Genomic DNA, 13,448 nt, shown 5'->3' on the forward strand with positions numbered 1-13,448 from the left:
CTTGCCTCTCCACCCCCAGCGTCAGGATCCAAAAGTGGTGGTCTTTCGTGGCCACCCGAGAGGAGGATACAGGAGGGGAAAAGAAGTGAGGAAGCCCTTTGGTGCCTCACAGGAACCACTTCACCTTATGGCTCTCCCCACTTCTCTCTGGCTGAGGGTTCGTGTCCAGCCTCTGAGTTCTAGATCTCTCCTTTTTATATGGTTCTGTTGTAACCCAGTCCCTCTGGTACCCCCAACGGCCAGCCCGTTCACTCTCGTGGGCTCCGGTCTGCCTCAGGGTTTGCCTTCACTCTTTTCGGGTCTCTCTGGGCTTCTGCAGGCTTTTCGAGCACTGCTGATGCTCTGCGGCTTCTGGCCTTCTGCAGTACGCGTACCCAATACATACCGCTTGGTCCACCTCCCCTGTGAGGTCTAGTAACTGCCTCGCCAAGAGTCCTTGCTGGGGATGCTGTCTGCTCCTCTTCAGCGTCCCAGACTGTAGCCACTTGAACTTCCCCTGACGAGCAGCTTCCTCGGCCTCGATTTCTCCTGGGATGGCAGAGCAACATTGAAAGTCCTTAGTCGCTTCTTAACTTATCTTGCAATGGTCAACTAGAATGCTGAGTCAAGTTATATGAAGCCTTCTCTACGGCTCCACTTCTGCTACTTGTCCCAGAACTTGTCTGATATGTTCCCTTTCGGTCATCCTTAATTTTCCTAGTCTATCTCTGAGACTCACAGATTTGTAAAGGTATATGGGAGTATTGGTACAAGGGTTAGGCTCTAGGGGATCTGGAGGTGTGTAGGGTGTTTGGTGGGGGATGTCATACCACGTTCTCCCGAGATATTTTCCTTTGTTCCCAGAGGGGGGGGGAATTTCTTCCCATGAGATCCTCCCACTGAGTACCACCCCAGGGGGACTGTCGGATAGTGGCCTCACTACCCGGGCCTCATGGGAACGGGCACCCTTCTGGGGAGAAGTGAAGACAACTCTGGATTCCTTGCAATAACTTAAAACTCAAGGAGTATCCATTTTGAGGATATGGTTGGCCTAATTTAATTATTGCTGTGCAAAAGGAAACGTGCAATTTTCACAGGGAAAAATTGTAAAAAGCTATCGACTGCCATCAACCAGTTAAGGAGGTGCATGGAAAGTAACTAAAATGGTATTTTGACGAAGAGGTCACAATGTCCCAACAGCACTCATTGAAGGATTGATTGTACTGCAGTGATGAAGACAACTTTGAATGGATTGTGTCCTGCCACGTATTCCTTATCTTTGATATTTCCAATATCCAGCTTTGCTGCTTCGGGGAAAAAAGTCAGCAGGGGGCGCTGTGCATCAATGCCTGTCGACTCGATTTCCCTCGAAGGCCCCTCTCCCGATGTCACCAAAGGTATATGGAGGACGTGCAGTGCCTGTTGGCCTCAGTTCTGTTTTTCTCTGCTCACTTTGTTATGCAGTACGCCTCGTTCCTTGACAGGAATATCTTCGAGACTTCTTAGATAATGTCTTCATATCTTCAAGTGAATACGTGAAATGCTTAGTCTTTGGCGTCGTCCAACCCTAGATCGGGCTTCAAAAAATGCTGAGAATGCAGTGCGAAGATGTCCGTGACGGACCCTCACAGGATCTGCCTGTGGATACTTGGGGTCAACTCGCCCCTCTTCGGATTGTGAGGACTGCCTATTCATGACAGCCAAATCCCTGAGAGAGCGTTGAGGGAAGCTTGCCGCAGGTAGGACTAAACAATCTCCTTCAACCCCCATAACCCCTGCCCCCCGTCAAAAAAGCAAAAGAGTTCGGACAAGACGAGAACAGTTTCTCCTCGTCGCAAAAAGAATAAACGTTCCCAGGCAAGAAGTGGTTCACACCACTCGACCTCTAGACACGGAAAGAAATGGTGCCATAGATTGCCATCTTCCTCATCTACAAGTTCCTCACCGGAACGGGTCATTTTCCCCACTAAGTCTACTTCACCGGCCCATGTGGGAAGAGTTTAGATTACGAATGTTAAAGGTGTTTGAGAACGCAGCCTTGCCCCCCTCGACTACACCCAAAACCCATGCTGCGGTCGAAAGACCTCATAAGCACAAAAGCTGTGTGTCTTCGGAGCCATCAAAAAACAATCCCTTGAGTCGAGAGAAAGTCCCCTCGAGGACAGAGCCATCAACATCCTCTACGCCGACAGATTCGACACCATCAGGGTCGAAAGGTGCGTCAGCCTCCTCGACGCCACGTATGTCGAAGCCATCGGCGACGCCGTCCACGCAACCGTCTCAGCCTTCGATGTCGACTGTCAACGATTTCGGCTCCCCTGACCACAAACATAATGGCAACTACACTGGAAAAGACACATACTCCATTGCCACAATCTGATTTTTTTTTTTTCCCTCTCCTCTATTCATGACGATGCAGAGACATCTTCTGATGAATACAGACCTTTTGCTTTACAATATGGAACACCATCAGTGCCTGAGGCTTTAATTTCAGAAGATTCACGTATGAAAAACCTACAGGAATGTCTACATGAAGCTAGTGGGATAGACACCTGACCAGAGGTTGAATTCGGCAGGGCAGACCCCGGTGACCATGCACAAGTTACATACAGGTAACTGATGTCAAGATTTATGGAATACATGCGGTGGTCAAGGCCTACACCAGTTTTTGAACAAATGATCTAACTGATATCTTGGACAGAGGGCCACAAGAGGACCCAATTGTACCTTTTCAACAATCCTTACAAAGGTGTGTGACGATCAACTTTGAGAGACCAGAGGCCATTCCGGCTGTCAATAATAGTAGACGGCAAAGTACAGAATTTCAACCTCTGACCCTTTTTACTTGTCCAAGCACCCAACACCAGAGAGTCTCGTGGTTGAGGCAGCCACCTCCACGAGTAGGCAGAATGCCTATCCTACAATATCTCAGGATAGAGATGACGAGCATTACGACGTCATGGCCTGAAATGTTTTTTCGGCCAGGCGTATGGCCTTGAAATCAGCCAATGCTATGTGCATGTAGGCAAGGTTTACACACACCTTTTGGGAGTGCATCTCCATGGCGGCTGTCCATATACCCGAAAAGGAAGAGCGAGACAGATTCCTAAACATTGTCAAGGATGGGAAAGATGCAATTTGCGACTCCTTCCAGACTGGTCTCAACTCTGTTGACAGTATGTTAATGTTAAAGGACATTTGTACCGCGCACTATCACCACTGGAGTGGTCCCCTGGTGCTCTGGCGGCTCTGAAAGAGGAAGGGAGAGGAGTTGGTGAGGGGAAGCTGGAAAAGTGCAAGAGAGCAGTGATGTGCTGTTGGCGGCCTCAACCGGTGGGTCCGTTGCTTGGGGCAGGGGTGTTTGTGGCCGGTAGTCGTCGTGTACTGTTGTGAGAGTATATGTGTGTTTTAGTTTTGTTGTTGCAATGTAGTGAAGTTTGTGCGGTTTGCTGTGCTGTAGGTTTGTGGTTGTGTTTTGTTCAGAGTTTGAGAGATGTATGCGGAGGGTGGAAATTGTTAGTGCAAATTGATTAGTTGGCATTTCTATCCTCATTTGAGGCGGTGGGCTTAGGCTTCTGTAGTCTCCCCCGATGGGTTTCGGGGGCACCCCAGCATCTCTGTCCTGATTTCGGTCCGTTGGGCCTTAATGGTCCCTCTCAAATCTGGCCCCCTCCTTACCTCCCTCGCAGCCCTACCTGCCTTCCCTTCCCACTCATGCGGTCAGTGCACCTGTCAATGTCCATAGCTTAGTTATTGTGATGTTTGATAATATCTCAACAAATTCACAACACTATGGTACCTGGTGGGAACTAAGGGGCGAGTGCAGGTGTTGGGTGGGGTTAGGTGGGGTTGTTGACTCCATCTTTATTGGGTGTCTGCTGAGTTCAACTCTATACTCTGCGTCACTCATCCGGAGGCTGTGGGAGCTACCCTGTCGGGTCTGGGAGTTGTCCGTGTCCACTCTAGTTTGGTCATCCCTATTCCTTTCGGCTTCGGTTTTCAGTTTGTCTGTGGTGTTGAAAAGCCAGGCTTTTAGTAATTTCCTAAATTTAAGGTGATCTTTGGTGTTTCTCATTTCTTTTGGGATGTTCCAGGTTTTTGCAGCTAAGTGGTAGAATGAGGTGCCTTCAAGGATTTTCTTGAGGTATGGTTTAGGTTCCAAGCAGATGTCGTTGCTTGACCTGAGGGGTCTTGTTGGCTTGTAGATTATTTTCTTTTGTAGGAATTCCGCTGATTTCCCTGTGCGTTATGCACATTGTTTTGAAGGTGATGCGATTTTTTACTGGGAGCCAGTGTAGTGTTGAGCAGGAGTGATGTGTTCTCTTCTTGATCGTTTAAGGAGTAGTCTGGCTGCTGCATTTTGGATCCGTTGTAGTTTCTTCAGGAGGTATTCTGGTATTCCGAGGTAGAGGCTGTTTGCCTAGTCGATTCTTGACATGATGAGGGCAACGATGGTGAGTGTTTTGTGCGTAAAGGAGAGGAAAGGTAGGATTCTTCTTGCCGTGTGGAGGAGGAAAAATCATTTCTTGACTGTTGCATTTATTTGTGGTTCTAAGGTTAGGGTGTTGTCCATCATGACTTCCAGATTTTTTACTACCTTAGATGGTGATGGTGCGGTTCCCATTTCGATGGCCACAGGATGGCGGTTTCGTTCTCTTGGTCTTTGGATATGATCATGATTTCTGTCTTTCCTGGGTTGATTTTAAGGTTGTTGCCAGTCATCCAGTTGAAGACTTCTTTTAGACACTCAATTAGGTTTGAATGATAGGCTTGTGTGTCTTTGATTTTGTAGATGATTTGAGTATGATCTGTGTAGTTGTAGCATGTAATGTTGTACTTTTTGAAGATTCTAATAACCAGAGTCTGGTAGATGTTGACATACAGTGGTGATAGTGAGGATCCTTGTGGCTTTCCAGTCGTTAGCTCTTGGAGTGGATTTGAAGGGTTTAATCCATACAGGTTCTGTTTTGTCTGCTAGGAATGATTTAGTCCAGAGAAGTGCGGTGTCTCTTATGCCTATGTCTTCTAGTCTTTTGGTTAGGGTGTCATGACTGTGTCGAAGGCTGCGGACAGGTCGAGTAGGATAAGGGCTGAGGTTGTGTTTGAGTCTGCGTTTGTTTTTAGGTTATCCCAGATGGATAATGGTGCTGTTTCCGTTCCTCTTGTGGGTCTGAAGCCGACTTAAGCTTGGTCTAGCAGGTGGTGTTTTTCTACGTGGTGTTGGGTTAGTTTGTATACGTAGGTTTCCAGGAGTTTTGCCGGGTAGAGGATTTTTGAGATCGGCCTGTAGTTGGAGAGGTATTCTACGTCTCCACTTGTGTTTTTTAGAAGTGGTTTGATATAAGCTGATTTGAAGGTCCTTGGTACAGTTCCTGTTGCTAGTGATAGGGTCAGAAGGTTCTGAAGTATTCTGCTGGCGTTCCTTGTGCGAGGATTGATTTGTAAATGTCCAGGGGACAGGGATCCATGGGTGATCCAGCTTTCTTGCTGTGTTTTACCAGCATTGCGAATGCCTCTGCTGATATTTCAGGAACGTTTTTTAGTTTGTGCTGAGGTTCTGTGATAGGTTTGCTTTGTAGTATGTTGTGGTCGGTTGGTATGTTTTGTATGGTTTGACGGATGTCATTGATTTATTTTTTTTTAAGTGGTCTGCCAGGTTGTTGCATAGTTTCTCTGAGGGGCCTGGGGTGTTGTCATGGCCTGGTGGGTTTCTCCCCTCTCTTTAATTATGTTAAACATTTCTTTTTGGGTGTTGGTGGCATTGGTCAATGCCTTCTGTTCGCCTTTTGAATTTCCTTCTTGTATGTGCGGATTTGTCTCTGGAACAGTGTTTTTTTTTTGTCTGGGTTGTATTCTTTCCTCCATTCCAGTTCCATCTTTTTGTTTTCCTTTTTCATGGTGCTTAATAGTGGGGTCAGCCATTTTGCCATTGCTCTTTTTTTGAAGGGGTGAATGTTTTTTCTGGGGCGATCTTGTCAATTGTGTCTGCAATCCATTTGTGTAGTAGTTCCGCTTTCCTGTTTAGGTCAGCTTGCTCTAGTTCTGTAGTTGAAGGTTTGGTTAGCTCCAGTTGTTCGAATGGGTTGCTTTCTTTGATGTGTTTCCAGTTTCTTTTGGTGGTGGTTGTGAGTTTAGGAGATTGGATGCAGATTTGAGTAGGCAGACTGATCACGAATGGGATGATGAGATGGTCGCTCCACAGCATTTGTATTGGCGGTGCCGTGGTGATGAGTTCTTCCTTGGCGAAAATTGCGTCGAGTGTGTGTCCTGCCGATTGAGTTGCCCCTTTCACTAGTTGTCGTAGTTTCATGGTAGTGAGTTGTTCAGTCAGTGTGTTTTGTGAGTTGGCGTGGTTGCTTTGAAACCAGATGTTGAAGTCCCCCAGGATGATTAGGTGTTCATGGTTGATGGTTATGCTGGTCGTGGCTTCTATGAAGTTATCGACGAAGGCTGCATCATATGTCGGTGGTCTGTATACCACGATGAGTGACGTTGGTTTTTGGGCTCGCTGTTAAGTGTATTACCATGGTGTCGCAGTTGAGGATGTTAAGCGGTTCATCTGTTTTTATTTTCAGGTGATGTTTGAATGCTATTGCAATACCTCCTCCTTTTTGGTTTTTCCTGTTAATTTGAAGGCATTTGAAGTCCGTTGGAAGGCAGCTTTGAAATGTGATGTCGTCCAGCCATGTTTCTGTGATGAACAGGATGTCAATGCCATTGTTATCGAGGAGGTCGAAGATTTCTGTTGAGTGTTTTGACATGGATCTTGCGTTTATAAAATTGCAGTGGAGTTTGGAGATGTTGTTTGGTTTGGCCTTTCTTGTTGAGGTTGTTTTCAGATCGGAGTTGGGGTTTTCTTCCTGTTCGATCTCTTGTTTAGGTGTAGGGTGTGGGGTGTCGGCGCCATCGAACAGTTCAAGAGTTCTTCTAGATTCTGTCTTGGGTTTTTGTTTTCATCCGGTTCGTCTTCCATGAGTTGTGGTTGTTGATTGGAAGTTCTTCTTGCTTTGATGATGAAAGGTGTTATCGCATCGGTCTTATGTTTGTTGTTTCTTGTGGTGTTATCCTTCTGCGCGTTTGTGTTGGGTAGTTTGATGTTGCTGCTTCTAGCGTTAGGTTGGTTTAGTCTGGTGAGCCCTTGCCAGCGAGGTAAGGAGTTAAGTAGAGGGATTTGTCTCTTCTCTCTGTGTTGGTCCGATTCTTGTTCCTGACTGTGGGAGTGCCTTCTGTAGTTGTGGTTCTTTGTTGCTGTTCCGGCGTTTTTGTTCTTCTCTTTTTCTTTCCCTCAGAATGGGTCATTTGCACGGCATTATAAGATAGTTGTTTAGTCTTTATTTGCTGGCGTCCAGTTGGTTCTGCTTTGGTCTGGCTGTCTTGTGGTGTAGTAATGGGTGTGGAGGCTGTCCGCTAGCAGTTCGTGCACGGTCTGTAGGTGGTATTTCCGGCTGATGTAGCCGACTCAATCAATCGCTGTCTTTCAGGGGGTAGGGGTTGATGGTTAGGGCTTATATAGTTGAGTTTTATCGGTCGCTCTCTTTAGTGTTCCTCTTCCTATACCCAGAACCCCTATTAAATTTGAGAGACTTGTATGGTGAGAGAGAGGACTGTCAATGAAATCTGAATATCACTCAATGGAGCCTGGAAATAAAACCCCTCAACATGTATAATGGGAGAGAGGCCTATCAATGCAATCGAAGTATCATGCAGTGTACTATGTATTTAGAACCCCTATTCAATTTGAGAGACCTGTGAAGTTGGAGAGAGGTGTCTATCAGTGCCGCCTCAATCTCATAAAATGCAGCCTGGAAGTCTAATCCATATTAGATTTGGGCGACCTGTATAGAAGGAGAGAGGCCTATCAATGCAATCTAAATATCACACAATACAATATGTACCCAGAACACCTATTAAATTAGAGAATAGTGGGAGAGAGGCCGATCAATGCAATTTGAATGTCACACAATGCAGCCTGGAATAGAACCCTTATTAACATTGTAGAGACCGATCTAGTGGGAGAGAGGCCTATCAATGCAATCTGAATGTCACACAATGCAGCCTGGAATAGAACCCTTATTAACATTATAGAGACCGATATAGTGGGAGAGAGGCCTAGCAATGCAATTTGAATAACACACAATGCAGCCTGGAAATAGGATCCCTACTGAATTTGAGACCTGTATAGTGGGAAAGAGGCCTAGCAATACAATTTGAATAACACACCATGCAGCCTGGAAAATAGATCCCCTATTAAATTTGAGAGACCTGTATAGTGGGAGAGAAGCCTATCAATGCAATCTAAATATCGCACAGTGTAATATGTACCCAGAACCCCTATTAAATTGAGAGACCTGTATAGAGATAGAGAAGCCTATCAATGCAATCTAAATATCACACAATTCTGGTCCTTGTAGTTGATGGTTGACGGCTGCTCAGTGACCTACCCTTTAGACACCCGCTGACAATTCCCGGAGCCGCCTCTGTCGGCGCGACCCTTGGCCCTGTGGTCCCTAGCCGCAGGGCCGCCTGGCAAAGTCTGCTGATATCTATCTGGCTCAGAGGCCAAAATAGATTGGAGGGAGCCGAGCAAAATGTGGGCGAGCAGTGGTGAAGGCGCCTACAGCGCAGGTCTCTATGCCCAGCTGGCGAGATCCCAGTCAGTCAGGGCCGGTGTTGTGGGCCTCAGATGGCCACTCAGGGATGCAGGCTGAGCAGGAGCTGGGAAGCGAGGGAGGGTTGGGGCTACGGAGCAGCATAGGGAACTGGGGGCAGCAGAGGAAGGTGGATTGGGCTGAACGATAACCGGAGGGTTTCTGTGGGGGATGTGCTTACCTGGATGATGAACAAGGCTCAAAGGGATCAGATAAAATCACAGAAGGCCCGGCGGGTCTTCACAAGGGCCTCTGCTCACCTGCCTTGCACGATGGAAAGTGCAGGCAGGGGGGGGAGGGGGGCATAGGGCCTACAATGCTCTGGAAGGCAGAGCCAATCACCGGAAGGGGAGGGCTAGGGAGGCAGGAATAGGGAAGTAAGCTGTAGGGAAGGGAACACAGTACACGGGCCGGGGAGGGAGGGGGCTCACAGGGGTCAGGTGAAATCACAGAAGGCCCGGAGGTCTTCACAAGGGCCTCTACTCACCTGCCTTGCACGATGGAAAGTATCAGCAGAGCTATGACGGCAAGTACAGTTATGTGCAGATTTGCTTGGTTGAGAAAGTCGAGATTTGCCCCAGACATACAATCTAGACTTCTCAACATGCCCTTTGATGGCACTAATTTATTTGGACACAAAGCTGATGAGAGTTTGGAGAAGCTGCCAAACGTCCAAGACAGCAGCTAAATCCCTTGGTGCTGCCATCAGACAACCTCCAAACCACCCCACGAGTACACACTAGAGGGCTAGGTCCTTTTTGTCGCTACTCCACATTTGGAAGAGGCAGAGGACCGCCAGCTCATAGGACAGAGTATATTCCCCTGTGGTGGACGGGGAAGAAGTACTAAGACTGCAACAGCAATGGCTGCCTTACCTTCAGCCACTGTCAGCCGCTCCAAAACCTCTCTGAGGACTTGATTCACAAGACTGCAGTAGGAGGCAGTCTTACTGCTCCTACGCTGTACAACCTTTTCACCCTGTCTCTCCAACGACTTGGATCAGCGTGATATAGCTTACACCAACTATGCCGACGACACACAAGTCTTACTCCCCTTAACCGGCATCTATGATCAAGACACTGCAGCTTTAACCAAGATCTACACAGCCATCTAAACATGGATGGCAGCCAACGGCCTCTGTCTCAATGGAGATAAAACAGAGACCCTTGTAATAGGCACTAAAGAAACACTCAATAAACTTGACCCCCCAATACAGCACGTTCAATATTGATAATACCACCATCACTGTCTCATCAGCAGTCAAAACCTTAGGAGTGTACCTCGACTCCTCCCTCTCCGACACGCCAGGTCAATGCTATAGCCTCCGCTACTGCCCTCACCACTAAGATTATCAACACTGTCAAGCCATTCCTGTCCACCAAAAACTGCCCATCAATTGCCAGGGCCACAGTCGGCACTACTGCAAGGCCCTCTACCTAGGCACCTCTACCAAAAACCTCAACAAGCTCCAAGTCCCACAAAACAATACCCTCCGAGCAGCATTAAGCATTCCTTAAAGGGAACACATCGCCCAGGCAAGGAACAACGCACATTGGCTACCGGTCAAGGAACGCATTCTCTTTAAAACCATGGCAATTACCCACAAATACCGGTCACTGAACGCCCCTCCTTACCTATCAGAGAGGATTACCCTCTACCATACATCCAGATCCACAAGAGCGCATCTATCCAATCAGATCTACGTCCCCACCTTCAAACGATCCAAAGCAGGAGGCTCCAGCTTTCAACACCTAGCCCCCAAAAACTGGAATGCACTCCCCACTCCACTCGGGAATGAGAAATCCTACACAATTTTCAGGTAAACGTTGAAAACCAAACTGTTTAACTGTGTAAAGTCTCGGCAAGTGGAATATGCTGTTCAATCCACATCCTCTGGTGTCCGAAAGACTGATGCTGCTACAGATGTGATGGCCAGTGGTTGTCCATGATCCATGATTGGACAACCCTTGGCTGTTTGAATTGAGCAGATCCTTACCATTGATGGGCTTGGGCTCTCAGCATGAATCTTCTATGAAAGGAGGGCAACTGTTCATTAGATCATTGTTGGAGCCAAGACCTCTACAAACAAGTGTAGCCCGTTGACGACCTAGAAGTGACCTCTGCTGCTGACCAGCATCGACTCCAGTGTTGTCCCGGTGTAGTCCTGATCTTAAGAAGACCCTTGTTGGTGTGTCAAACCCATGAACAGTGGGTACATCCAGTCTTTACACCTGCTTGAGAGTCGTGACTTCTGGGCCTTCAGGAGTGTCTCTGGACCAATTGGTGGCAGAGGCGTCGACCGGGTAGGGCCTGAGCGGGCAAGGCCCACCCAAAATCTGTAAATGCCCACTCATCAATGCTGTGTGGGCCTTTACCAATGTTAATGTCACTGCGGTGGGCCCAACTACATTAGCTTCAGGCCCCATTTGTTAGACAATCCTGGCTACGCCTCTGATTGGTGGACTGACCAGCTCTCTGGGCTACCTCACTGAAGCTGTCCCCATTCCAAGCAGAGCCTTGGAACTTTGCAGAGCTTTGATCCACAAGTTGTCTGCTCAAGCATTTTCATTTCAGCCATCTCCCTTGGGAAGCTGTGATAGGCGTGTTTCGTGTCCGCGGCTGTGTAATCACCTGACCATGGTTACTCTTGTTAGAAGACTCCTTCAATACCCTGAGATTGGCTTTTTTTGTTTGGGTCTTCTACTGGAAGCTGTCTGGGACCGATTACTGTGCACTGCGACCGGCTCCCGACAATGAAAGTGACCTCTGCACCCGTGACCCCTTTGCCTTCCTCAACCAGACCAAACTCAGAAAATTGCGTCCCCAACGAAGCACCTGCAGTGGTCTCTGGAAGAATAGAATTCGGGGGTAAGTTAGTATACCTGTTTGTGTCCCTCCATGCCCCCATCATCCATAGGGTTTATGTTGGCGTGAAGTCCTGGCCCTAACTCTGACCTGACATTTGGTGGTGGAACCTGGGTTAAGGATCTTTCCCTACACCTATCGGTGTGTTGCATTAGGATGATACTCACCTGAAATGTACTCAAACTTGTATCTAACTTTGGAAATGTTTGCATTAATCACAATCACTGGCCCTATTACCCCTTAGACAACCTACCGGAATTGTTTGCTTTGGAACCAGTGCCTTTTGGGCACAGGGTCCCAAACCACCTTAGGGTTGGTCTGAAGGTTGAGTACTTACCGGTATTGCACTGGTTATTGATTCATATGCAATTCTATTTCCCCCAGGGGTGAATGTGTATATATCTATATTTATAAATGTCAAAATCTGTGTGCGGCTTGGTGAAGCGTGGTTCCTTATACAATTCCACACTGTTTCACCGGTCTGCACCAAATTTTGCATAGTTACCTATCAGGACCCTCTGGACATTACTGGCTACATGGCATTTGGACACCCCACTCCTTTCCCCCAATTTCAGCACATTCACACATGACACGGTGGCCTGAAATCAGCGAAACATCAATGTGGTCATAGAAGGACTGGTCTCGACACAAGGAACTCTTAAGTCCCTACGGGACCCCGGAAACCACGTTTCAAGGCCCTCAGGATGCACTGTTTCAGAGATATTTGCACCGCAACAAACTACATCATGCTAGGGTGAGGCGACAAGTGGGTTGGGGGGTTGGGAGCACAGAAGGTCCCGGTATGCAGCAGCACACCAACTTTCGCCTCCCTCCAACGTCTGCTCCGGAGTATGTCAGCCAGCCACATGCACCCATGCTCAGTGCAGTTTACTTCAGAGTGCAAAGCGCGCAGCGAATCAGAACAGCGACATACAGGATCATTGATTTTCAACAATTGATGTGTTGTCATGTCTGTCTACAGAATCAGTTCGGAGAACGGGTACTTTTTGCTACTGTTTTATAAGGTGTGTGTATGGCAATATCTACCTGCGATTTTCATATGCCTAGCGTGTCAACTAAAGGACTAATGAATGATTTTATCGGTATATACTTACTGTCTAACTGGAATAATTAGTTTTGCTCTGTGTGGAATAATTGTAGCCCTAGACCACCCTCTGACCCTTCCTGAGACTAAGCATTGACTGCTCTGCTACCTCACCTTGATTGGTTTGGCCTAAACCTCTGTCTTCCCAGTTTACCGAAATAGGGTGGACTCCCAAAATTCTCCCACCACGGCTGATTTGGGAAATCCATCTTAACCTACTACCCTCTACCTTAGGTTTAAGCCTTGTCACTCTGATCACGCTATCCATGTTTGAGAGGTCTGTAGTGCCATCAATTGTTTTGTGGTCACTAAATGAACACATAAAAAGAAAATAAATGCAGGAGGGCAAACATGAGGGCATGGATTGGCATAAAATGTGCTCCGGCTATACACTGCACCCCAAGATTAAACTTCTTCCCCTCTTTCTCTCTCTCAGGATTCCGACAACCCTGACCTTCGTGACCGAGGTTACATCTACTGGCGCCTCCTCTCCACCGATCCAGTAACTGCCAAGGAGGTAGTACTATCTGAGAAGCCCCTGATCTCTGAGGAGACGGACCTCATCGAACCCACCTTGCTGGATGAACTTATCTGCCACATTGGATCCCTTGCCTCTGTCTATCACAAGCCTCCCAATGCCTTTGTTGAGGGCAGCCATGGGGTGCATCGCAAGCACCTGCCCATTCAGCATGGCAGGTAAGATTGTTTAAGATTAAGGGGCATGTAGAAAGGGTGCGTGGCATGGAATTAGGGGTAAACTGATGGGCTGATCATGGCTTTCTCAAAAAGCAAGTAAGCAAAGGTAAATGTCCCAACAAGAAAAGGATTCAAGGTATGCCAGTCAAAACTAT

General features: G+C 47.5%; 1 protein-coding gene across 15 annotated transcripts in view; it reads left to right on the forward strand.

Annotated features, from left to right (window-relative positions):
- AP2B1 (adaptor related protein complex 2 subunit beta 1) overlaps positions 1–13,448 on the forward strand; it is a 1,113,451-nt gene that overhangs the window by 554,879 nt on the left and 545,124 nt on the right. For all 15 annotated transcript variants that reach the window (XM_069614911.1, XM_069614900.1, XM_069614904.1 and 12 more), the window contains one exon: positions 13,034–13,293. In XM_069614911.1, the coding sequence (XP_069471012.1) occupies positions 13,034–13,293 (260 nt within the window). The remainder of the gene's footprint in view (positions 1–13,033; positions 13,294–13,448) is intronic.

The sequence above is a fragment of the Ambystoma mexicanum genome, chromosome 9 (assembly GCF_040938575.1).
Source record: "Ambystoma mexicanum isolate Mex_15411 chromosome 9, UKY_AmexF1_1, whole genome shotgun sequence".
Lineage (NCBI taxonomy): Eukaryota > Metazoa > Chordata > Amphibia > Caudata > Ambystomatidae > Ambystoma > Ambystoma mexicanum.